Genomic DNA, 25,686 nt, shown 5'->3' on the forward strand with positions numbered 1-25,686 from the left:
ACTATGCAAAAACAAGTAACAAAGTTTTTATTATTTAGAGTTTTTCATAAATTCTATTGTATTGGTGACATATACTTACTTTGATAATAAATTTACTTTAAAATTTGAAGTGAGGGTTATCTTTGACAGCTATCCTACAGATGGGCTCCAAACACTAAAAAGGGCATTGTGAATGAGGTGAATTCAATCACTCCCAGCCACATCTTTAATTGTGGCTATCGAATGGGTATGGCAGTAGAGACAGGGAAGGGAACAGAAATACTGCAGAAACACATGAGAAAGGCAGGCGTATCATTCAATTTTATTTCAAAGCTGAGATGCAGGACACATTGCCATTATTAATAACAGAAGTCAAAAACTAAATATGTACATATCTCAAGGAGAAAAAAAAAACAAATGTACAGAAAAAACACAAATAAAATTAAATAATACTAACAAAAGCAGTGAATGCCTTCGGAACCCGGCAGCCAACACCTTTTGAGCCCTCGCCCTTAACCATTTTCACAAAAACTGCCACCCAGGTAATAATAATGATTTAAATAGCTTTACATTTACACTTTGTAAATGAGGTCATATAGTAAGCTGAAGCGTTTCACTACATAAGTTAAAGCAGCTTCTGACCAAAGGCCTATTAACATCTGAAGACTGTAACAATATTTCTGTAACCTTTGTTACCATTATCAAGTTGGATTAACAGATAAATTCAAAAAGTAAAAAGCTCTGGACCTGCATAGAGTTGTTTAATTCTCACTAACTGTAATTTCTCACTGTCTATAAACCGGTAGTAACTCTGAATATTCTAAATTTGTTGCAACCTAATTGAGAAATATATACTATTGGAATGTGAAAACAGCTCCCAAACCTTGCATCACTGGAGAGATGAGAATGATGCAAGAGTTAGTGTTGCTGCCTCTAGATCCAGGGACCTGGTTTGATCCTAACTCTCCACAGTCTTTGCAGAGGTTGCACGTTCTCCCTGTGACTGCGTGGGTTTTCCCTGGGAATGTCGAAGTCATCCAAATCCTGATATGCACATTGGCCACTGTAAGTTACCTTTCATAATCAAAGGGAGTTAGTATGATAGAGAACACATTTCAGGAGTATAGGGAAATAAGGAAAGAGGAATGGGAATTTACAAGCATTAGAAAAAGATAGCAATTATCAGCAAAACACCACTACCTCCAAGACACATTGTCCTGACCTGGGCATAATATTGCCATTTCTTCAAAATACCATAATGATTATCTTCTGAAACCAGAATGAAGTAACAATAAGATCACTTCACCAAATGTAAAACAACCCCCACAACACCCCTCCTTGATTTTTTATTTTTGTCAGTGCAATAAATTCATACTTGGACAACAAACTCTGAAACCAGAGCCTCTGTACCTCCATCTGCAACTGTATCCTTGACTTTCTCATTGGGAGACCACAGTTAGTGTTGACTCTAAATAATATCTCCTCCTCACTGACAATCAACACCTCAAGGATGTGTATTTGGCTCACTGCTCTACTCTTTCGTTACTCATGACTGTGAGGCCTGGCACAACTCAAAAACCATCACCTGAAAATTTGCCGATGATACAACTATTGTCGACAGAGTTTCAGATGATGGAGTGAGTGAGGCAGGTCAGCTGGTTGAGTGGTAACAGCAACCTTGGACTCAACATCAGAAAGACCAAGGAATTGACTGTGGACTGTGGAACTTGAGCACTTTCAAGTTCCTGCGTGTCAACATCTCTGAAGATCTATCCTGGGCCTAACATATTGATGCAATTACAAAGAAGGCATGCCAGTAGCTATATTTCATTAGGAATTTGAGGAGACTTGGTATATCACCAAAGACTCTAGTAAATTTCTACAGATGTACTGTGGAGAAGTTGCTGACTGGTTGTATCATCGTCTGGTCTGGAGGGGCCACTGCACAGGATCAGAAAAATCTGCTGAAAATTGTAAACTCAGCCAGTTCCATTATGGGCATCAGCCTTCCCAGCATCGAGGACACCTTCAAAAGGTGATGCCTCAAAAAGGGACATCCTTCACTGAGGACACCTATCACTCAGGACATGCCCTCTTCTCATTACTACCATCAAGGAGGAGGTACAGGAGCCTCAAGACACATACTCAATGTTTTAGGAATAGTTTCTTCCCCTCTGCCTCAGATTTTTGAATGGAAAATGAATCCATCTACACTACCTCACTACTTAACTTCCAATTTATGCTCTCTGTTTGCAATACTTAATTAAATAATTTATATATATATTCTTACTGCAATTTGTAGCTTTTTCTATTATTATGGATTGTCCCATACTGCAGCTGCAAAGCAACAAATTTCGTGACATATGCCAGTGATATTAAATCTGATTCTGATTCGGACTGACAGGATACTGAGTGATCCTGGAGCAGAGCCCAGCTCCAACTCAACTGTATCTAGCCTCTGTATCACATCCAAAGGCAAAATCACGGAGCCGCTGCTGCTCCCAAAGCCAACTTGTTCCAATGTGTTCCATCCCTTACTTCACATTTTCGGAGTCCTCACAGCCTCAGACCACCTACCCCACCCCCTGATCCTTATTTCTTACACCTAATACCTAATTAGAAGTCATAGGTTGAGGGTGAAAGATGAAATAATTAAGGGGAATCTAAGGGGGGGGGGAATCTCCTTCACTCAGAGGGTGGTGTAAGTGTGGACCAAACTACCAGCTGAAGTTGTGCATGTGGGTCCAATTTCAATACTTAAGAGAAATCTGGATGAGTAGATGGGAGGGAGAGGTATGGAAGGCTATGGACTGGATGTAATTCAATGGGACTAGGCAAAGTAACAGGGCAGCATGAACTAAATGGTCTGAAAGGCATGCTCTACACTCTATAATCATATCTCTGGTTACAGTCACTGGAATTTGGCAATAGGAACTTCATTCTAAATGCATAACTGTGGATAACAAAGGGGGTCACCTGCTCCAATAAAACTGGACTCACTGAGTATTTCTCTCTGCAAATGCAGCCTGACTGCCTGAGTATTTCCAGGATTTTCTGGTTTCTTTTATATTTCCAGCACCCATGCCATAAGACCATAAGATATAGGAGCAGAAGTAGGCCATTTTGCCCATCGAATCTGCTCCACCATTCAACCATGGGCTCATCCAATTCCTCCAGTCATACCCACTCCCCTGCTTTCACCTCGTATCCTTTTGATGCCCTGGCTAATCAAGAATCTATCTATCTCAGCCTTAAATACACCCAATGACTTGACCTCCAAAGCCGCTCATGGCCACAAATTCCACAGATAGTTTTTGTATCAATACCATCTTGTATTGTGTTGCAATAAATCAACATGGGAATTAACAGTTAGGAGAGGGGTGGGTGTAAGGGAAAGGTATGGGGTTTATAATATTGAATCGGGTAGAATCCAGTGCAGTTAAATCACAAACTCCAAGAAAGTACATTTAGATATGTTACTGGTGATTTTACAATAGGTCACACATCTTGCCTGGGACTCGGTCAGAAAAGGCATCCCCATAACTCCCCAATATGAGCAACTATTCAGAGAACTGTTCCAAGAAAACAATCCAAATGAAGTTCTTGTAAGTTTGCATAAATGTTTTACGAATGTCAAATAGGCATCTTGTACATCAATGTAAATTTATTTTGTCCCTAAATTAGCCAAACTAATTCTGGCTTATACTAGTTTATTTTCAGAGTAATGTTTGGATTTTTTCATAACAATTTTCTTTATATTCCCAGTCTATTTGTTTGGAGATAGGCCCATAGATCTTTGCACCAGCATTTGTTGCTGCTGTCTTCATTGCGAGCTTTCATGACTAACATTGTATTATGAAGCCTAATCCTGACTTTCACATTCACTCCACACCATTTTTAACCGGGGATCATTGGACAGTGATTAGATATCAGGTTGGTTTCACCCAGTCCTGGCCTTGCATTCTTGTGGTCAGCTTCAATGTTTCCAGCAATTACCATGCATTCAGGTCTGCTCACTCAGTCGAAACCAAGAATTGAAAGTATGGTTCTGCATCCCATTAACTAACCCCAGTGAGTCATGGAGAAAATCCTAATAAGATGATAAGACATATGAGCTGAATTAGGCCATTGGGCTCAATGTCTGTGCCACTATTCAGTCAACCCATTCCCTTGCCTTCTCCCCGTAACCTTTGATGCCCTTACAAATCAAGAACCTATCAACCTCCACTTTAAATATACCCAATGACTTGACCTCCACAGTGATCCATGGCAATGGATTCCACAGATTCACCACCCTCTGGCTAAAGGAATGCCAGATTTAACTTCTCATTCTTTAGTTCTTCCACTGCAAGAGCCTTAAGGTAGAGGTCCTCTACATTGCATGGATTTTGACATAGTCAAGACATTTTCTCTGTTTAAATTTGAACTTCACAGATTTCACAACAGCTAAATATTTAGAGTTGTGGTATAAATCTATTGGAATCAGTTCCCCTTAACATAGTAGAAATATTTTGTGGTATTCCTCACTGCCATAAGCTCTTCTGATCTATAGACTCACATGTAGATAACCAGATTCTATGATATTTAAAGGCCCTACATAAATGATTTCTGTTTAGAAAGTACAGTCAGCTGGGAACTATCTTATGTCAATCTGTTTCAAATACAGATTGGAAATCTCTCCCACTTCCATGAAAAAGTACAGATGGAGAATTAAACATTTGCCCTCGGCCAAAAGCAAGTCAAAGGTGGTGCTGCAAGCAAAGACTTTGAACTTATCAGAGTCCAAAGGGTTATGAGGCTGTTGAGTCTCCTATTACTCTGGAGAAATGTCTGTCAACCAACATTTAGGTGCTGCGGGGAGATCGCTGTAACTTGTGCTGTTTGTTCCTGTTCCGTCTGCCTCCCACCGTAGCTTTGCTTTTCCTCATGGGCTCCACGCTGCGGTGCTTTTTGCCTGAACGTAATCTGTTCCGTTTCTTCTTGAAGTCTTTCTGCCAGACCTGCTCACAGTAAAAGTCCATCTTGGATGGGTAATTGATGAGGCTCATGATGTTCTTGTACCAGGGCTGAATGCCGTGACCGGGGCCTGGAAGAGACCAGTCTTTCATGGGGCCAGCTGAACGTCCATCACCTTCGTATAGATTTGCAAGCAGGTCAGCAGTAACCACATTGAGTCGCACCTTCGTTAGTGTCCAGCGCAAACCATGGTCCTCAATTTGGCAATGATAGACACCAGCATCATGATGATTGATTTGACGAATCAGCAAACCTTGCTCAATTGGAATTATCCGGTCCCCAAAGGTAACCTATAAACAAAGATTACATTACATCTTTCCATTGTTAAATATCTCATTCTTAAATATACATACAATACTCACTGAACAGATAGAACAAATATGACAGTTCTGTAACAGATGAAAGTAGATAGGGTTTGTATTTTTCAAATACTTATATACCTAGTTTCCAAGTTCATAGAAACATAGAAAACCTACAGCACAATGCAGGCCCTTCGGCCCACAAAGTTGTGCCAAACATGTCCCTACCTTAGAAATTATTAGGCTTACCTATAGCCCTCTATCTTACTAAGCTCCATAAAAGATCCTATTGTATCTGCCTCCACCACCATTGCTGGCAGCCCATTCCACGCACTCACCACTCTCTGAGTAAAAGGCTTACCCCTGACATCTCCTCTGTACCAACTCCCCAGCACCTTAAACCTGCGTCCTCTTGTGGCAACCATTTCAGCCCTGGGAAAAAGCCTCTGACTATCCACATGATCAATGCCTCTCATCATCTTGTACACGTCTATTAGATCACCGCTCATCCTCCGTCGCTCCAAGGGGAAAAGGCCGAGTTCACTCAACCTGTTTTCATAATCCAGGTAACATCCTTGTAAATCTTCTCTGCACCCTTTCTATGGCTTCCACATCCTTCCTGTAGTGAGGCGACCAGAACTGAGCACAGTACTCCAAGTGGGACCTGACCAGGGTCCTATATAGCTACAACATTACCTCTCAGCTCCTAAATTCAATTCCATGATTGATGAAGGCCAATACACCATACGCCTTCTTAAAAACAGTCAACCTGCACAGCTGCTTTGAACGTCCTATGAACTCAGACCCCAAGATACCTCTGATCCTCCACACTGCCAAGAGTCTTACCATTAATACTATATTCTGCCATCATATTTGACCTACCAAAATGAATCCCTTCACACGTATCTGGTGTGAACTCCATCTGCTTCTTCATGTGCCATTATTTGGAAGGCAGCTAGTTGACAGAGGTTAATAAAGTTAGGAGTCTCATGGAGAATAGACAGCTGGTATCTTTACACCAGTGTTGAAATATTTAAAATAGAGGTCATGCATTTAAGTTAAGAGAGAACTGTTCAAGAGAGAAGTTGATAGCACTGTTAAGAAGGTGTATGGTGTGTTGGTCTCCATTAGTCAGGGGATTGATTCAAGAGCTATGAGGTAATGTTACAGCTCTATAAAAGCCTGGTTAGACCACTAATGGAATATGCTGTTCAGTTCTGATCACCTCGTTATAGGAAGAAAGTGGAATTTAGAGACAATACAGAGGACATTTACCAGGATGCTGCCTGGATGAGAGAGCATATGTTATGAGGATAGGTTGAGTGAGCTGGGGCTTTCCTCTTTGGAGTGAAAGAGGATGAGAGATGACAGGATGATAAGAGGCATAGATAAGTGGTTAGCCAGAACCCTTTTCCAGGGGTGGAAATGACTAATATGAGAGGATCTACTTTGAAGGTGATTGGAGGAAAGTACAGGGGGAGATGTCAGAGGTAAGTTTCTTACAGTGAGAAAGATGGGTATGTGAAATGTGCTGCCAGGGGTGGTCGTAGAGGCAGCTACATCAGGGATACTTAAGACAGTCTTAGAGAGGCATTAAGATAATAGAAAATTGGACCGGGATGTAGAAGGGAAGGGTTAGATTGATCTTTGAGTGGGTTAAGAGGTTGGCACATAATTAAGATCTGAAGGGCCTGTACTGTGTTGTATTGTTCTATGTTCTTTCTATAAGAAGTGTGGAGAAGGTTTTTACACAGTGGCATTGTTGGTGGAAGCAGAAGCAATGGAAGTGTGAAAGAGGATTTTATCTGAGCACATGGATGTGCAGACAATGAAGATATGGATTAGGTGTCATTAGCTTAATTAGTTTGGCACAACACAGTGGGCTGAATAACTCACAAACGAACGCTGGAGGAACTCAGCTGGTCAGGCAGCTCCTATGGAGGGGAATAAACTGTCGATGTTTCAGGCCGAGACCCTTCACCAGGACTGGAAAGGAAGGGGGAAAAGGCCAGTATAAGAAGGTGGGGGGAGAGAAAGGAGGGGAGGTGAGGGGAAGATGGCTGTGTGGGAGTGAAGTGAGAAGTTGGGAGGTGATAACTGAAGAAGTTAAAGGGCTAAAGAAAGCTGTTTGTGTGATTTACTGTGCTGTGTTCTAGATATCCACCAGTCAATTCCTGCATCAAGAACAGAGTGTCATTCAAATATATAACATCACACAGCTTCTAATCTGAAACCGAGAATGCTGGAAGCACTCAGCAAATCAGACAGCTTCTGTGAAGAGAAAACCAGACATAATGACTTTTCATTAAAGGTACAAAGTCATCCTCTAGATTATGGAGTTCTGATGAAATGTCACTGGCCTGAAAATGTAGATGTTTCTTTCTCCTTACATGCTACCAGACCTGCTGCAGAATTTCCAAAAAATCTTTCAATTTCAGAATTCCAGTCCAGTAGTTACTGTGGGGCATGTGTGAGTGTGTGGTCTGCACATATACACTTGTGTATGTCTCCGTCTGCTCCTTCTGTCTGGCATTGCATGAGAAAAGCCTGAACTGATTCACAATTGGTGATTAGTTTATTATTGTTACATGTACCAAGATGCTTGCACGCCATCCAGACAGATCATTTCCATGCATAAGCAGCTTGCGATGGTGCAAAAGAAAGCAGAACAGAATGCAGGGTTGTTTCAGTTACAGAGAAAATGCATGGCAAGTCGGCAAGGTGCAAAGGTCATGACAAGGTAGAGTGAGAGACCGAGAGTTTCTCTTTACCATACATTGTACACACAAACACAAGGGCTTATACAGATGCTGGGAGTCCAGGGCAGCAAACATAATATGCTGGAGGAACTCAGCAGGTTACGCAGTATCTATGGAGTGTAATAAACATTCGACATTTTGGGTCAAGACCCTTCATCAGGCCACATTTGATGTTTTGGGCAAAGGGCCTTCATCAGGACAGGACAGTCGGAATTTCGGGCAGAGACCCTTCATCGGGACAGGACATAGTCAGAATTTCGGGCAGAGAGACTTCATTGGGACAGAACATAGTCGGCGTTTGGAGCAGAGAGACTTCATCGGGACATACCGTATAGGAGGTCTGAGCAGGAGTACAAGGGAAAGGAAATCGTACAGATTACCCCTGAGGCCATTGCCCCAATAATAAGTATTGCCGTTGGATACCGTTACCAGGGAAAAGCTGCAGCAGGCAGGTTCCTGGTAGTGAGTATGACCCGGTGACTCAGAAGGGGAGGGGAAGAAGTGGAGTACATAGGGTATAGGGTATTCCATGCTTAGAGGAGCACACAGGAGGCTCTGTGGTCGTGAAAGAGACACCTGGATGTGATGTTCATCCCATGTGCCAAGGTTGGAAATATCTTGGACTGGGTCCACGGCATTCCAAATGGGGAGAATAGGCAGCTGGAAGTCATGGCACATAATTGGTACCAATGACATAGGTAGGAAAAGGGAGGAGATCTTGAAAAGAGAATATAGGGAGTTAGGTAGGAAGCTGAAAAGCAGGACCTCAAGGGTAGTAATCTCTGGATTACCGCTTGTGCCATATGCTAGTAAGGGTAATTATTTGGCAGATGAATACTGGCTGAGGAACTGGAGCAGCAGGCAAGGTTTCAGATTTCTGGATATTGGAATCTCTTCTGGCGGAAGTATGACCTGTACAGAAAGTGTGGGTTACACCTGAACTTGAGGGGGACCAATAGAGCTGTTGGGGAGGGTTTAAACTCATTTGGCAGGGGGATGGGATCCAAAGTCATGGGGCAGAGGATGAGGCAGTGTGCAGTGAAACTGCAAGGAAGCACAGGCAGATGATGGGGCAAAACTGCAGTCAGTGGGACAGGTTAAAGTATGTCTTTAAATTAAATAGTGGATTCAACAGCTCAATGGATTGGAAAGGTGAGGATAAAATAAAGGGGAGGAGAGTGGAGAAGTTATGAAAGTCTCGAACAAATAAAAAGACAAAAAGTTTAGACAAGGATAGGAATTTAACTTCAAGTAACATTACAATAAAATTGAAAGAACTGAAGGTGTTATATTTGAGTGCAAATGGCATACAGAATAAGGCAGATGATCTTGTCGTACAGTTAGAAATTGGCAGGTATGATGATAAGGGCATCACTGAGTCGTGGCTGAAAGAAGATCGTTGTTGGGAGCTAAACACGAGAAGATATACATTGTATTGATAGGTGAGGGAGGTAGGCAGAAGAGTGGGGTGGTTCTGTTGGTATAAAGTTAAAACAAATCCTTAGAAAGAGGTGATAGAAGATCAGGAGATTTAGTATCCTTGTAGGTAGAGCTAAGAAACTGCAAAGGTAAAAAGATTCTGATGGGAATCATATACAGACCTCCGAGCAATAGCCAGGATTTGGGCTACAGATTACAACGTGAGTTAGAAAAGGCATGTAATAAGGACAATTTTACAAAAGTGGGGGATTCCAATAAGCAGGTAGATTGGGAAAATCAGGTTGGTGCTGGATTCTAAAAGAGGGAATTTGTAGAAGGCCTATGAAATGGCTTTTTAGAGCAGCTTGTGGTTGAGCCCACTGGGCTAAGGTAATTCTGGACTGGGTGGACTGCAATGAACCATATTCAATAAGGGAGCTTAGGGTAAAAGATCACTTAGGAGGGAGTGATCATAATATGATAGAATTCACTCTACAGTTTGAAAGGAGAAGCTAATATCAGTTGTATCAGAATTACAGTGGAGTAAAGGGAACTACAGAAGCATGAGAAAGGAGCTGGGTAAAGATGATTGCACTAGCAGGGATGACAGCAGAACAGCAATGGCTGGAGTTTCCGGGAGCAATTCAGAAGGTGCAGGACAGATACATCCTGATGAAAAAGAAGTATTCTAAAGGGAGGATGAGGCAACCATGGCTGACAAAGGAAGTCAAAAAGAGCATGAAAGGAAAAGAGAAGGTAGAAAAGACAATGTAGCAAAATAATTTGGAAGCCAGAGGATTGGGAAACTTTTAAAAACCAACACAAGGCAACTAAAATAGTAATAAGGAGTGTAAAAATGAAATATGAAGGTAAGTTAGCCAATAATATAAATGAGGATGCCAAAAGCTTTTCTTTTGACATATAAAGGACAAAAGGGTTGCAAGAGTGGATATCAGACTGTGAACGTGAACGTGGACAGAGGTAGTAATGGAAGAAAAAGAAATGGTGAACAAACATAATAAATATTTTGCATCAGTTTTCACTGTAGAAGACGAGAGCAGCATTCCAGAAGTTCAAGAGTGTCAGGGGGCAGAAGTGAATGTAGTTGCTATTACTGTGGAGAAGGTGCTTGGGAAGCTGAACAGTCTGAAAGTAGGTAAGTCACCTGGGCCAGATGGCCTACACCCCAGTGTTCTAAAAGAGGTAGCTGAACAGACTATGGGTGCATTAGTAGTGATTTTTCAAGAATCACTAAATTTTGCAATGATTCCGGAGGAATGGAAAATTGCATATGCCACTACACTCTTTAAGAATGGAAGGAGGAAAGAGACAGGAGATTATAGGCCAGTTAGTTTGACTTCAATGGTTGGTAAGATGGTGGAGTCCAATAATAAGAATGAGGTTTCGGGGTACTTGAAGGCATATGATAAAATAGGCCAAAATCAGCATGGTTTCTTTAATCTTGCCTGACAGATCTGTTGGAATTCTTCGAAGAAATAACGAGCAGTATAGACAAAGATGTTGTTTACTTGAATTTTCACAAGGCCATTGACAAGGTGCCACATATGAGGCTGCTAAAAATGATAAGAGCCCATGGTATTACAGGAAAGATACTAACATAGATAGAAGTTTGGCTGACTGGAAGGAGGCATTGAGTGGGAATAAAAGGGAGCTTTTCAGGTTGGTTAGTTTAGCGTCACTAGTGGTGTTCTATTGGGGCTGGTCTTATGACAATTTTTCATGTTATGTATTTATTTGGAAGAAGGAAGGAATTGATTACTTTGTGGCCAAGTTTGCAGGTAATACGAAGGCAGGTGGAGGGGTATGTAGTGTTGAGGAAGCATGGAGTTTTCAGAAGGACTTTGGCAGATTAGGAGAATGGGCAAACAAGTGGCAGATGGAATACAGCGTAGGGAAGTGTATGTTCCTGCTCTTTGGTGGAAGAAACAAAGGCATAGACTGCTTTCTAAATGGAAGAAGGTTCAGAAATCAGTGGTTCAATTGGGACTTAGGAGTCCTCATGCAGGATTCCCTAAAGGTTAATTTACAGGTTGGGTCAGTAGTAAGGAAGGCACATGCAAAGTTGGTATTAATTTTGAGAGGATAGAATATAAAAGAAAGGATGAAATGCTGAGGAATTATAAGGCATTGATGAGACTGAACTTGGCGTACCGTGAGCAGTTGTTGGCCCTTTATTAAATAAAGGGTGTGTAAGTATTGGAGAGGGACCAGAGGAGGTGCACGAGAATGATCCCAGGAATGAAAGGGTTAATGTATGAGGAGCATTTGATGGCCCTGGGCCTGTACTCACTGGAGTTTAGAAGGAGGAGGAGTGATCTCATCAAAACATAGCGAATATTGAAAGGCCGAGACAGAGTTGATGTGGACAGTATGTTTACTATAGTGGAGGAGTCTAGGATCAGAAGGCAGAACCTCAGAATACAAGGGCATTCCTTTAGAACAGAGGCAAGGAGGAATTTCTTTAGCTAAAGGCTGGTGAATTTGTGGAAGTCATTGCCATAGACAGCTGTAGAGACCAAGTCATTTGGGTATATTTAAAGCGGAGGTTGATATATTTTTGATTTACAGGGCATCAAAGGTTACAGGAAGAAGGCAAGAGGATGGGGTTGAAAGGATAATAAATCAGCCATGATGGGAGGAGGAGAAGAATCAATAGGCTGAATGAGCTAATTCTGCTCCTGTGTCTTAGGGTGCAATAACAGTGGAGAAAAGCTGTCAAGGCTGTTGATATGTTCTTCAGCCTTGGTACCTTCTGTGCAATGGAAGGGGGAAGAAGGCAGAATTTCCACAGTAGAAGGGGTCTTTGATTATTCTGCCTGCTTTTCTGAGGCAGCGGGAAGTAGAGGAAAGGTTGGTTTTAGTGATAGACTGGGCTCCGTTCTGATGGTTGGTGAGATCGTGCTAGAATGTGAGCTGTTGGAATGATTGGTTATTTGGAGACATCCAAGGATTGTCAGAAGCCCTATATTCTCCTTTTAAAGCAGGCAGATAAAGAGTTAAAATCTACCAGCAACTAAGCCACTGAAGTCTAACCAGATTCTACTGATGTAAGTTTTCTGGCACAGAATTGTCTGTCTTTATGTACATATTTGGAGGCACCATGACATGTTTGGATGCTGACTATAAACATTAATGCTGGCCTGAGCTGAGAGGTCAGATTATGATACCTCTAGCAGAATGTGATCCTTAGGGTAAATATGATCGCATCAGGGTTGATGCAGTGGGGAGTCACCAGACTGAGATTTCCACAAGGATTGATTGAGTAGGATTCACTGGAGTTTTAGAAGAATAAGAGGTGATCTCATTGTACCGTCTAGGGTTTTGAGAGGTTTTGGCAGGTAGACGTGGAGGGTCTATGTTTGGAAGGTCTGGATTGATGAGTATAAGATGCAGGGTTGGCATCTTGGGCTGCAATGAGGAGTACACAGAACAGAACAGCAGAGGAACAGGCCTGCTGAACACGATGCCAATGAAATTAAAATCTCTTCTGCCTATACGTGATACACCTCCCTTCACTCCCTGCACATTCAAGTATCTAATCTAAAAGCCTTTAAAATGCCACTGTCGTTCATACCTGCTTCCGTCAATAATCCCCACTGCCTGTTCTAAGCACCTACGACTCTCTATAGGAGATATATTTTTTAAAAACTTGCCCTGCATACCTTGTTTAATCTTTTCTCCTCTCACCTTGAATGCATGTCACTTAGTACTTAACATTTCTGTCCTGTGAAAAAGCTTCTGACTGTTTACCCTATCTATGCCTTACACAACTTTAAATTTCTTTACTTTGGAATTCTCCACCTAGATGGTTGTCCCGTCATAGATTAATTTTCAAAGGTGTGATAATTAGAATGAGAGGCTGGAGGCCTTCCCTGGGGTTAAAGGAAAGCGAGTCCATTGTTGCAGTCGAAGGCCCAATGTTTGAGCATCTGAGTCTGAATCAGAGTCCGCTAGAGGCCGAGAGAGATGGTCTGTACTGGGGTATGTGAATGCATGGGTGGGAGGGAGGAATGGGGCTTGTCTTGCTGTCGTTGCCACATTGCTTGTTGTGTTCTGTGTTGTCATGCTGAGCATTGTGGGCATGTTATGTTGGCGACACTTGTGATCTATCCCCAGCACACCCTTGGATGTAATGGTTAACCCAAGTGTCGCATTTCACTATATGTTTTGATGCACACATGATAAATAAGTATGAATCTTGAATCTTGTTAGACACTAAGAAACCAAAGACTATTGAGATTAGGCGAGATAGGATTGACAGAAAAGCATCTCCTGTCAAAGGATGGAAATTTCAGTAGAAACTAAAAGGGAATTAGGCACACAGGGAGTCATCCAACTCTCCTAATCTCACTCTGCTGCCGTTGTGCTTCTGTTATGCCAAACCGGCAGAGCAGATTTTCATTCCCAAATGACTGGTATGTTAGTTAGAAGAAAGACCACAGTAAAATGATAAAACAAATCTTTACCTCCTGCAGCAGCCCATTCTTTTCGGTTTGTTCTAGGAACCACGTGACTGTTGCAAGCCGAGATTTGGGAATGCATTCCAAATACGTGCTGTTTCCCTCAACAACGAACAATACCTTTTCTTCAGTCCAAGTGTACATGGCCCCTGCAGCAAGCAGACAGAATGGGAGATTGACAAGAGTCATGCCAAAAGGAAGGCGTGTAGGTGTCGGAATCCAGCACGAAATCTAAATTGCAGGATGAACTCAATCAGTCAAGCAGCAGCTCTGCGTCCATACAGTCTCAACCCAGAACATTGGCCCTCCCGTTGCCTCTGCAGACTCTGCTCGACCTGCTGAGCTCCTCCAGCAGCTTACTTTTGCTGTGCTACAAAACATTCATCTCACATTCAGTCATGCTTCAAAGATTACTCTGCTCTATGCAAGCAGAATTTATTCTTAAGTTATGATTTCCTTTTGAATTAAAGGGCTTAAAAAGCTTTTCATATCTTATATCATACAACCTAGTAACAGGCCCTTCGGCCCACCATGTCCATGCTGACCAGAGTACTTCCCAAACACTCAGCTCAAGCTGCTGGTGGGTCTTCAAGTGACTGTAGAGGCCGATCCAAGACCCTCACTTTCTGGTGCAGTGTGGGCAAGAGTAAGTGGTGGCTGTGGTTAGTAGTTGGGTCTTTTGACTGTTCAGTCTCTCTTTCTGCAGCTGCCACTTGTTCCAGGATGTTAGGTTGGATTCCCTTAATGGAGACTGCCTGTGCATGACTTTGTTTAGCACGGGGAGGCTGATGCACGGGCAGCCACCACACAGTCCTTGACAAATCGGGGTCAGAATCCAGTGACATGAGAGCAAGATAACTGGAACCCTTCACTGCCGCAGCCTTTCTCCACCTTCAGTGCCTGTTTGATACGTCACCATCTTAAACCAGCTACACTGTTGAGGTCATTGTTGAATCGCTCTTTGTTTGGAACTTCCTCCATGATCTTACTACTATGGGTTACCCTACGAGGAGCTAAATGTCAGATGTCTAAACTCCAGATAGCATTGCTCTCTGAATGTCAAGCCTCTCCATCACTACAAGGTGATGATCCTTCCTTGGAGAAATTATCAATACAGATTATATATGACTTAGAACCATAGAACATTACAGCACAGAAACAGGCCTTTTGGCCCTTCTTGGCTGTGCTGAACCATTTTTCTGCCTAGTCCCACTGACCTGCACCTGGGCCATATCCCTCCAAACCCCTCTCATCCATATGCCTGTCCAAGTTTTTCTTAAATGTCAAATGTGAGCCCGCATTCACCACTTCATCTGGCAGCTCATTCCACACTCCCACCACTCTTTGCGTGAAGAAGCCCCTCCTAATGTTCCCTTTAAACTTTTCCCCTTCCACCCATAACCCATGACCTCTGGTTTTTTTCTCCCCTGGCCTCAGTGGAGAAAGCCTGCTTGCATTCACTCTATCTATAACCATCATAATTTTATACACCTCTATCAAATCACCCCTCATTCTCCTATGCTCCAGGGAATAAAGTCCTAACCTATTCAACCTTTCTCTGTAACTCAGTTTCTCAAATCCCAGCAACATCCTTGTAAACCTTCTCTGCACTCTTTCAACCTTATTAATATCCTTCTTGATTACAATTACCATATAATTGAGTTCCCTAGTCAATTACTGAGGACAATTTCAGTCAAATGTCTAAGTATCTCTATAACTGCAGCTTAAGGTGACATGGCAAATAATTGTGACAAAATTTCATTCTAGAAACATTCTCACTCAATTGGGACTTAGTTTACAACAAAAGTCTTACATTTACTGATTGGAAACTGTGAACCAGAAAACTGTGGAGAAGGCAGTTTGCACAAACCAGCCACAGGAGAATAAACAATGCAACACCACGTGGGAGTCTTTTTCACACTCCGCCTGACAGCGGTGAATTAAAACACTTGAAATTTGAAAGGAGCAATGTCAACAATGGGAAGAGGTTGAAGAATTTGGCAGCTGATCACTTTAAAATGCAGATTATTGTGAAGATATTGTTGATAAGTAGTGTTTATATTTCACCTCTGCTTTCCTCAATTACCTCAAGGCTTTATCATTACCCTAGTTTTATATAGTTTTAGTCCATAATCCAAGGTTGGTAGACGTTCCAGCAATCCATACACTGGAAAACCAAAGGTCAAAGCATAAAAATTTGGAATAAGCTGTTTATGATTGAGATACCTGAGTATTTCTTCGCCTAAAGATTGGTGAACCAATGGAATTTTAACATAGAAGACATTTGAAGCCAAAGAAGACCACAAAGCTATAAGACATAGCAACAGAATTAGGCCATTTAGCCCATTGAGTCTACTCCACCATTTGGTCAGGCCTGATTTAGTTTTCCTCTCAACCCCATTCTCGTACTTTTTCTCCTAACCTTTCACACAGGAACTATCAGCCTCTGGTTTAAATATACTGAACCCACCCAAATGCGGCAATGTATTCCACAGAATCTGAGGCTATGCCACCTGATCCTAGACATTCCCACTCGTGAAACCATGCTCCCTGTGTTCACTCTGTCCAGGCCGTTCAATATTCAATAGGCTTCAATGAGACCCCCTCCTCTTTGCTCCAGCAAATATAGGCCCAGAGCCACCAAACACTTATTCTCAGGAGAATTCTTGTAAACCTCCTCTAGACTCTTCCCAATGCTAGAACGTCCTTTAAATACAGAGCCCAAAACTGCTCGAAATACTCCAAATGCAGTCTCACCAATGTCTTATAAAGCCTCAGCATCACATCTTTGTTTTTTTAAATATTTGTCGTCACAAAATGAATGCTAACTGTGCACTTGCCTTTCTTACCACCAACCCAACATACAAAGTTTCTCTTTAGAGAATCCTGCACTAGGATTCTAAAGTCCCCTTTCACTTCTGATTTCTGAATTCACTCCCTCTTTAGAAAATAGTCTACGGCTTTATTCCTTCTACCAAAGTGTATGACCATACACTTCCCTACACTGTATTCCATATGCCACTTCTTTGCCTATTCTAATCTGTCCAACCTCTTCTGCAGACTCCCTGTTTCCTCAACACTACCTGCTCCTCCACCTATCTTTGTATCATCCCCTACCTAACTTGGCCACTAAACCATCACTTTTGTCATCCAAATCATTGACATATAACATGTAAAGAAGCGGTCCCAATACTGACCCCTGAGGAACACCACTATTCACTGGCAGCCAACCAGAAAAGGCCCCCTTAATTCCCACTCTTAGCCTTCTGCCAGTCAATCGATCTTCTGTCCATGGAAGTATCTTTCCTTTAACAACTTAGTCTCTGATCTTGTTAAGCAGCACCTTCTCAAGGGCATTCTGAAAATTCAAGTAAATAACATCTACTGACTCTCCTTTGAATATCCTGCCTGTTATTTCCCCAAAGGATTTCAACAGATTTGTCAGGTAAGATTTCCTATGAAGGAAATAATCCTATCTTTGGCCTATTTTATCATGTGCTTCCAAGTACCTCAAAACCTCATCCTTAATAACGGAGCCTAACATCTTACCAACCACTGAAATCAGGCTAACTGGCCTATAAATTCCTGTCTTTAACCTCCCTCCCTTCTTAAAGAGTGGAAAGACATTTGAAATCTTCCAGTCCCTAGAAACCATTCCAGAATCTAGCGATTGTTGAAACATCACTGCTAATGCCTCCATGATCTCTTCTGCGACCTTTTCAGTATTAAGTAAGTAAGTATTTTTAAGATTTAATTTTCAAGAAATGATTAAGTGTGTGTCTGGGTGGGAGGGAGGATCAGGGCTTGTTTTGCTGTTGTTGCTCTGTTGCTCATTGTGTTATAATTCCTTATATTCTGTGTTGTTCTGCCAAGTATTGTGGGCATGTTATTTTGGTGCCAGAATATGTGGCAACATTTGTGGGCTGCCCCCAGCACGTCCTTGGGTATGTTGGTTGTTAACACAAATGATGCATTTCATTGTACATTGAGAAGTACAAGTTTATTTAAGTTTTTAAAGTCTATTTTAGTTTTTTTTTTCATTCCTAAATAGATGAGAGGATATGGGGAGAAAGCATGACCAGGATACTGAATTCCAATGATCAACCATTATCTGGGGCAGGCACAGTGGGCTGAACTCCTACTCTGATTTTCTACATTTGCAGTCGATATTCAGAACAGGTGTATAATCCTTCACCTTTGTAATCAGGGATAGCCTTCCCAGTCAGGCTCCAATCTCAGACTTGGCACCAGCCACAGAGTACATCATACTTTACAATTCCTACTGACTTTGCTAGCTGCGGGGGATTGAGCAGTTTTAAACACCAGAATCCACCGACAATGAGGCAGCTTTCATAACTGTGTTTATAGCTGTCCTCACTGAATGCTTTCCATCCCTGCAGTTTTAATCTTTATTTTTCCAAACCTCTGCAGCTGCTACGGATTTCCAGGCCCCACCCTGTTCAATTCTGCACAGCCGACCATGTTGACATTTTCAGACTGACATTTGCAGGAACAAGAACTGTACTGAGCTCCTTTGTCTTCTGAGTTTGAGGAAAGCACTACTGGAAAATTACTTGATTATTTGTCAGAAAGAAAACCTCTAAAGAATTTTAAATAAACCCAAAGCAGCTTGACAGGCTACTTCTTATTTGTGAGTTTCAGTGATTACACCCATGAATGGGCTGACCTCTTGCCTTTTTTTTGTGTGACACTTACCTCCCTTGTTGAAGCACTGGGTCAGAGGGTCTCCATTCAGAGTGACCTGGCGAGTGAGTCTTCTGCAAGCAAACATAGCAGCAAGGGGTCAGGTTCAACAGCAGGCTATTGAAGTCTCAATCCAAAGCATTCGCTTTCATCCCGTGTTTTACTTGAACAGTATCCAACAACAAAGAATTCAGTTGGCTTGTGTCAATGACCATATCTGTTGCCTGAGAGAGGTTTTTGAAAGCTGCCCAAACCATAAGACTTGTAGTCTCATTATATGGGGAAATTACAGTGTAATAATTACATCCAATAGAGGGTTTGGTGGTTTATATAGACATTCGATCCTTGGGTGGAGTATTGTAGTCTGAACTCAAATTGAAGGTTTTAGGTGATTTATAATGATGAACTATAAATACATAAAAGGCTAAAATTTAACAACATCTTGGTATCATTGCAAAGTATATATAGAAAACTGGATATTCAATAGCAACTATAGGCTATAGCATTTATTTCTAAATTTATTCAATTTTAGGAACTGTGCACCAGCATTTGTTGCTGCCATCACTGAAGAGCATCCTTTTCAGAGGTGTTGTTATAACAGAGTTAAAATTATAGGAGGGAGGCTCAGAGCTCAGCTGGTGTCTCAGCTAATGTATAGGCGGCAGGATAGCATAGTGGTTAGCAAAATGCTATTCCAGTGTCAGTGACCCAGGTTCAATTCCACTGGTGTCAGTTCGTTCATTCTCCCCGTGACCGTGTGGGTCTCCTGGGGTTGCTCTAGTTTCCTCCCACATTCAAACCACATACGGGTGACCAGGTTAATTGGTTACATGGGTGTAATTAGGCCCCACAGGCTTGTTGGGCTAGACGGCCTGTTAGCATTCTGTATCTCTAAAAACTAAACCAAAACCTCATGTTCAGCTACAAATGGTAATTGGGACCAATTCAAGCATCACCATTTGATACATCTCATTCACTTGCAGAAGCCTGTAATTCTACTTTGTACCTGCAGGACACTATATAATTTGGAGCATATTACAAAACGTTGATAAACAAGGGGATTAAAGGCACATTTAAGTGTGCAGCCTGCATTAAAGGGTTAATATCTGAACTGCACAATGATAATCTGCAGAGGCAAAAATTCCAGTTTGATATGGCATTCATAAAGCTCTGGAGATGCTGGCTTATATTTTTAGTCACATGATACAATGGCATACTGGTCACGAATCGTGTAATACAATAAAGGTCATTTATTTATGGGGAGACAAACAGTACTGCTGTGTCTCTGCTCTGTGCTATAAGAAATGCACACTATATAAAGAGAGCAAAGAATAGTGGAATAGTGAGGTGGTGTCCAAGGGCTGATTCATTAGAAATCTGATGGTGGAGGGGAAGATGCTGTTCCTATAATTTTGAATGTGTGTCTTCAGGCTCCTGTATCTCCTCTCTGATGGTAGTGATGAGAAGAGAGTATGTCCAGAGAGAGACACACATTCTGAATTTAGGCAAAGGTATTCTACTGTTCAAGCTGCTGTAGGGTGTTGTCTTGATGTTCTAGTGCAAAGGTTCCCTATTTTTTAATGCCATGGGCCCCTCCCATTAACCACTGAGGTCCGTGTATCCCGGGTTGGGACCCCCCATTCTAGGACCTTGTTATAACCTGGTACTGTATAATATGATGGCTTGTCATGCATTTCTGTATAACCTCTTAAAAAACCCTGCTGATTATTTTTTTTCACCTCTGGCATCAATATGGAATGGAATGCCAAGATGGAATGGAGTAATAAATACAATTTGAAATTCTGAGAAGAACTTTTATTCGGACACTGGTTACGACGGGGAGCATTATCATTAAGAATCTGAAATAGCTATCATAGATCATCTGTGGTGTGGTGAGTGAGGGAGGGAATGTAAGTGGGGAAAAACAGAAGATAGTACTAATAAGGTGAAGAATAGATGGGTGAATGAGATACATTTACAGCATACATAAACAGACCTTATTGCCAAGTAGTTCTTTTCTCTCTGTGGTGTGCATCAAATGTAATGTTCTATATAATGGAAGGATTCTTCATTCTATCTCTGCCCAGTTTTTAATGAATTACTCTTTTCCAATATGGACCAAATGGAATCCACACTTGCACCCAACAGAACATCTGGTATGCAAAATATAAACAATCCACTCTGGATAGTGGAAAGGGAGTTTTGGACATTTCGGTTAAGACACTATATAGTGCAGTAAGAATGTTCTCTGTATGATCTGGAAATTCGTGCTACTAACTGATCTCCTCAAAAGTCATATTTGGCCTGGTTTATTTTGCAGATGAGAACTTATAACAATACAGCACACGAACAGGCCCTTCAGCCCACAATGGTGTGCTGAACTAATCAAGATAATGACACCTGATAACACTAATCCCTTCTGCCTGGACATAGTTCATATCCCTCCATTCTCTGCATTTTCCATATTCATGTGCCTCGATCGTATCTTCCTCCACCAACAACAATGCCACATCACATTCCAGGCACCCACCTACCCAGCACATCTTCTTTAAACTTATTTTCACTCATCTTAAATTTATACTCGCTGACATTTCGAGCTTGTGAAAGTATTCCAGCTATTTACCCTACTTCTGCATCTCGTTATTTTAGCTCAGTCAGGTCTTCCCTCAGCCTTTGTTACTACAGAGATAAGAAACCTTGTTCATCCAACCTCTCCTTGTAGCACAGGCCTCCTAATCCAGACAGCACCCTGGTGAACCATAACCTCCACATCCTCCCTAAAATGGGGCAACCAGAAATGAACATGATAATTCAGATGTGGCCTAACCAGAGCTTTACAAAGCTGCAATATAATTTCCTATCTCTCCAACTCAGTGCTTCATTCAATAAAGGGATGTAGGACGCCTTCTTTACCAGCTTTCAACCTTCATGGAGCTATAAACTCAGATCTCAAGATCTCTCAGTACATCAAAGATGCTTTGACATTAACAGTGTACAATATCTTTACATCTGATCTCCCAAAACGTAGTACCCCACACATGCCTGGATTAAGCTCCATCTGCCATTTTTTCTCCTATATCAGCAAATGATGTACAATGCTGTACAATGCAACTGTGGCAACTTTCTACACTGCCACAATCCACAATGCTACCAATTTTTGAGTCATCTACAAGCTTATTAACCCATCCAGGCACATATTTGCCCAGGTCATTTATGTATATCATGAACAGCAAAGATCCCGGTATGGATTGCTGTGGAACATCACTAGTCATGCACCTCCAACTGGAATAAAATTCATTGAGAACTACCACCGGAACATCACTAGTCAATGGAATTACCACAATCATTGGAACCATCAATGGAACATCACCAGCCATGCACTTTCAACCAGAATAAAATCCATTGACAACTATCATTGGAACATCACTGGTCATTGGAACTAATCATTGAAACTATCGGTGGAACTATCACTAATCATTGGAACACACTTATCATTGGAACATCACTAGTCATGTATCTCCAACCAGAATAAAATCCATTGACAATGGCCTTCTGTTTTAAATAGACAAGGCAATTCTGAATACAAGTAGCTGAGTCAGCATAGATCCCATGCATCTTAAACTTCTGGAGATTCATGCCACGAGGGACCTTGTCAAATGCTTAATAAAACCCATGTGGACAACATCCTCTGCTCTACCTTCATTAATCATCATTGTTATCTCCACAATAAGCTCAATCAAGACATGACCTGTTCCACTTGGACTAGTGTCCAATTTTATGAGCTGTTTAAATAAAAGCAACTATTTTGTAAGAAAACAGTTGTAATGGTGAAAATTTGAGATGGAATTGGATTTTATCTAATCGTCCTTTTAGAACACTGCTGATTAACCCTAGGGAAGGTGGGGTGGGGGTGGGGGAGGGAAACTTGTCCAATAAGGCCCATTCTCAGGTTAATTGCTGAGAACCTTTCCAATGGGGGGGGGGGGGCAACGCCTGTCAAACCTTTAGAAATGGAGGCATCTTATTAAAGAGTTCAATTCCCACCAATCTCTGTAAAGAGTTTGTATGTTCTCCCCATGTCCACGTGGGCTTCCTCTGGGTGCTCTGGTTTCCTCCCACATTCCAAAGACACATGGTTAGGGTTAGTGAGTTGTGGGCATGCTATTTTTGCAGTAGTAGCATGGTGACCCTTGTGATCCTTGGACTGTGCTGGTTGTTGACATGTGACAAATGAGTTCAAAGTTCAAAGTATATTTATTATCAAGGTACATATACACCATATACTGCCCTGAGATTTATTGTCTGGTAGGTATTCACAGTAGAACAAAGAAATACAATAAAAACAAAGAAAAACAACAAAAATAAAGGTAATTTTTAATTTCTAGATATTTTTCATCCTTCCATGGTGATTTTCAGTGTAACAGGTGGTAACTACAATGAGGAAACAAACCCTGCACAGTATTCAAGCAAACGGACTACGCAGGATGGCACTGACCTGCGTGTGCTGGGCAAGTAGGTGCTGCAAGAGCTTCCGTTCCAGGTGCAGTAAGGGTCTCGTGCCAGGCAGCATTCCGCACAACCTTTGCCGTACAAATCGCACTGGTACAAGGACACCTGGGCCAAGCCACTCTTTGAACCTAAATACAGCCACTGCTGTAGGAAACACAGACATCAGTTTAATATTGATAAAAGGATTACATTCTTCCAGCTGCTGGTGAGACACATAGTGAATTTGGGGATCGCTTCGTCGAGCACCTTTGCTCCATCCGCCAAAAAACAGAACTTCCCAGGGGCCAAACATTTCAATTCACAGTCTCATTCCTGTTCAATTATGTCTATGGCTTCCTCTTGTGACATGCTGAGGCCACCCTCAGGGTGGAGGAGCAACACTTTATATTCCTCCTGGGAAGCCTCCAACATAATGGCATGAATATCGATTTCTCCTGACAAAAAATTTTTCCCTCCACCTCCCCTTTTCTTCTATCTCCCGACTCTGGCCTTTTACCTCTTCTGACCTGCCTATCACTTCCCCCTGGGTCCCTTCCTTTTTCTCTTTCTCCTATGGTCCACTCTCCTCGCCCATCACCTTCCTTCTTCTCCAGCCCTTTACCTTTCCCACACATCTGCCTTCGCCTATCACCTTCCAGCTAGCCTCCTTCCCCTCCCCCACCTTTTTATTCCAGCATCTTCCCCTTCCTTTTCAGTCCTGAAGAAGGGACTTGACCCAAAACATTGACTGTTCATTCATTTTCATAGATGCTGTCTAACTTGCTGAGTTTCTCCAGCATTTTGTGTGTGGAGCTTTGGATTTCCGGCACCTGCAAACTTGCTCATCTTTATTCTCTTAGCTTTGTTCATAGAACAGAGAAGGATTCATTTGGCCTAATAAGCTAATGGAGGGCTCAAATTCCTTCCCCCCCCCCCCCCACTTACCCTAGAACCCTATTTTAATTTTCAAGTAGAATCCACTTGTACCTCCCTTTGGCAGTGTGCTCAGCTCACAAATTACTGCCTTTAATAAACATCTCATGATTGGCTAGAACACCCAGTGAACCTGCAGCTCTTTTTTTGAGTTAGTGCTGCTTCATCTCTACCAGAAGAAATGGCAATATATCTTAATAAATCATTGAAAAAGGCAGAATAAAATGTTTTTTTTCCATGCATGAAGTACCAAAAACAAGAGGGCAAATGTTCAAGATAGGAGGAAGGAGCTTTAAAGGAGATCTGAAATGCAAATACTTTTTCACTGGAACTTGCTGCCAAAGGAGGTGGTAGAATCGGATATAATTACTACATTTAAGAAGCGCTTAGACAAATACTTGAATAGACAAGGATATAGTCCTAATCTGTGCAAATGAGGTTAATGGACAGTGGGTAGGGAGAAAGGTTGGTATGTCCATGGTGAGCTGAAGGGCTTGTTTCTGTGCTGCACCAATCTGTAACCTGATGGTCCAAATCTCTCTTAAGGAAAAAAGTCAGAATACTGTACTGTACTCCACTCAGTCTAGAGTCCTTAATACTTTGATCTAGTGGGTTGTCCACCCAGTGAGATGAGATAGACCAGGACACCCATAGTCATTTAACAGACCATCCAAGTATGCAAGGCCCATGGGTAATGTGGATACTTGGGAGGAGTTAGACCATTGAGCAAGAAAGGGGAAATGAGGAAATCAGACAACCAACCAGGGAGAGATTTAAGGACTCTCAACCCCATCAAAATGATATTGTCTAGAAGGCCCTCTTCAGTTTCAGTTTGTGTTTTCCATTGTATTCACTGGAATTCAGAAGAATGAGGGGTGACCTCATTGAAACCTATCAAATAGTGAAAGGCCTTGATAGAGTGGATATGGAGAGGATGCTTCCTGTGGTGGGAGAGTCTAAGACCAGAGGACACAGCCTCAAAATAGTTGTGCATCCTTTTAGAATGGAATTGAAGAGAAATTTCTTCAGCCGAAGTGAATCTGTGGAATTTATTGCCACAGGCAGCTGTGAAGGCCAGGTATGTATATTTAAGGCAGACGTTGATAGATTCTTGACTGGTCAGGGCATGAAGAGATATGGGGAGAAGGCAGGAGATTGGGTCTGAGAGGAACAATGGATCAGCCATGATGAAATGGTGGAGCAGACTTGATAGGCCTAATAGTCTAATTCTGCTCCAATATCTTATGGTCTTGTACACAGAAGAGTTATTTGGCATTTTCTTCATTTGTTCAGCTCCAAAGGAGAAATCTGGAAACTGATACTCTCTTTTTACCTTGGAGAAATGCCAAATTACCCAGATGTTTACTGATGGGAAGATAGCAAAACATTCTCCAGCCTTAAGAATGAGAAGGAAGAGGCATCAGTGACACAGAGACTACTTTAGTTCCAAGAACTGTAGGTGTTTACTTTCTAGTGTGTTTCCGTATGGGGTCAGCATTCCTCAATATTGGGCAAAACTGTGTAAGGGTTCAGAAACTAAACAAATAGTTGGTTACTGTAATGTCACAAACAGTAAGAAAAGGACAGCATCAGATCCTGTACAACCAT

The 25,686-nt window shown here is 41.9% G+C and overlaps 1 protein-coding gene across 4 annotated transcripts in view; it reads right to left on the reverse strand.

The window, feature by feature from the left end:
• Positions 1 to 282: 282 nt before the first annotated feature.
• The window catches only part of sema3h (sema domain, immunoglobulin domain (Ig), short basic domain, secreted, (semaphorin) 3H), a 211,066-nt gene continuing 185,662 nt past the window's right edge, over positions 283 to 25,686 (reverse strand). For 3 of the 4 annotated variants that reach the window (XM_059944398.1, XM_059944396.1, XM_059944395.1), the window contains 4 exons: positions 23,153 to 23,310; positions 18,670 to 18,731; positions 13,960 to 14,102; positions 283 to 5,285 (listed from right to left, as the gene is read on the reverse strand). In XM_059944398.1, the coding sequence (XP_059800381.1) occupies positions 4,824 to 5,285; positions 13,960 to 14,102; positions 18,670 to 18,731; positions 23,153 to 23,310 (825 nt within the window). In that variant the 3' untranslated portion in view covers positions 283 to 4,823. The remainder of the gene's footprint in view (positions 5,286 to 13,959; positions 14,103 to 18,669; positions 18,732 to 23,152; positions 23,311 to 25,686) is intronic. The other variant, XM_059944399.1, reaches the window with a different exon arrangement.

This window comes from Hypanus sabinus, chromosome 19 (genome assembly GCF_030144855.1).
Source record: "Hypanus sabinus isolate sHypSab1 chromosome 19, sHypSab1.hap1, whole genome shotgun sequence".
Lineage (NCBI taxonomy): Eukaryota > Metazoa > Chordata > Chondrichthyes > Myliobatiformes > Dasyatidae > Hypanus > Hypanus sabinus.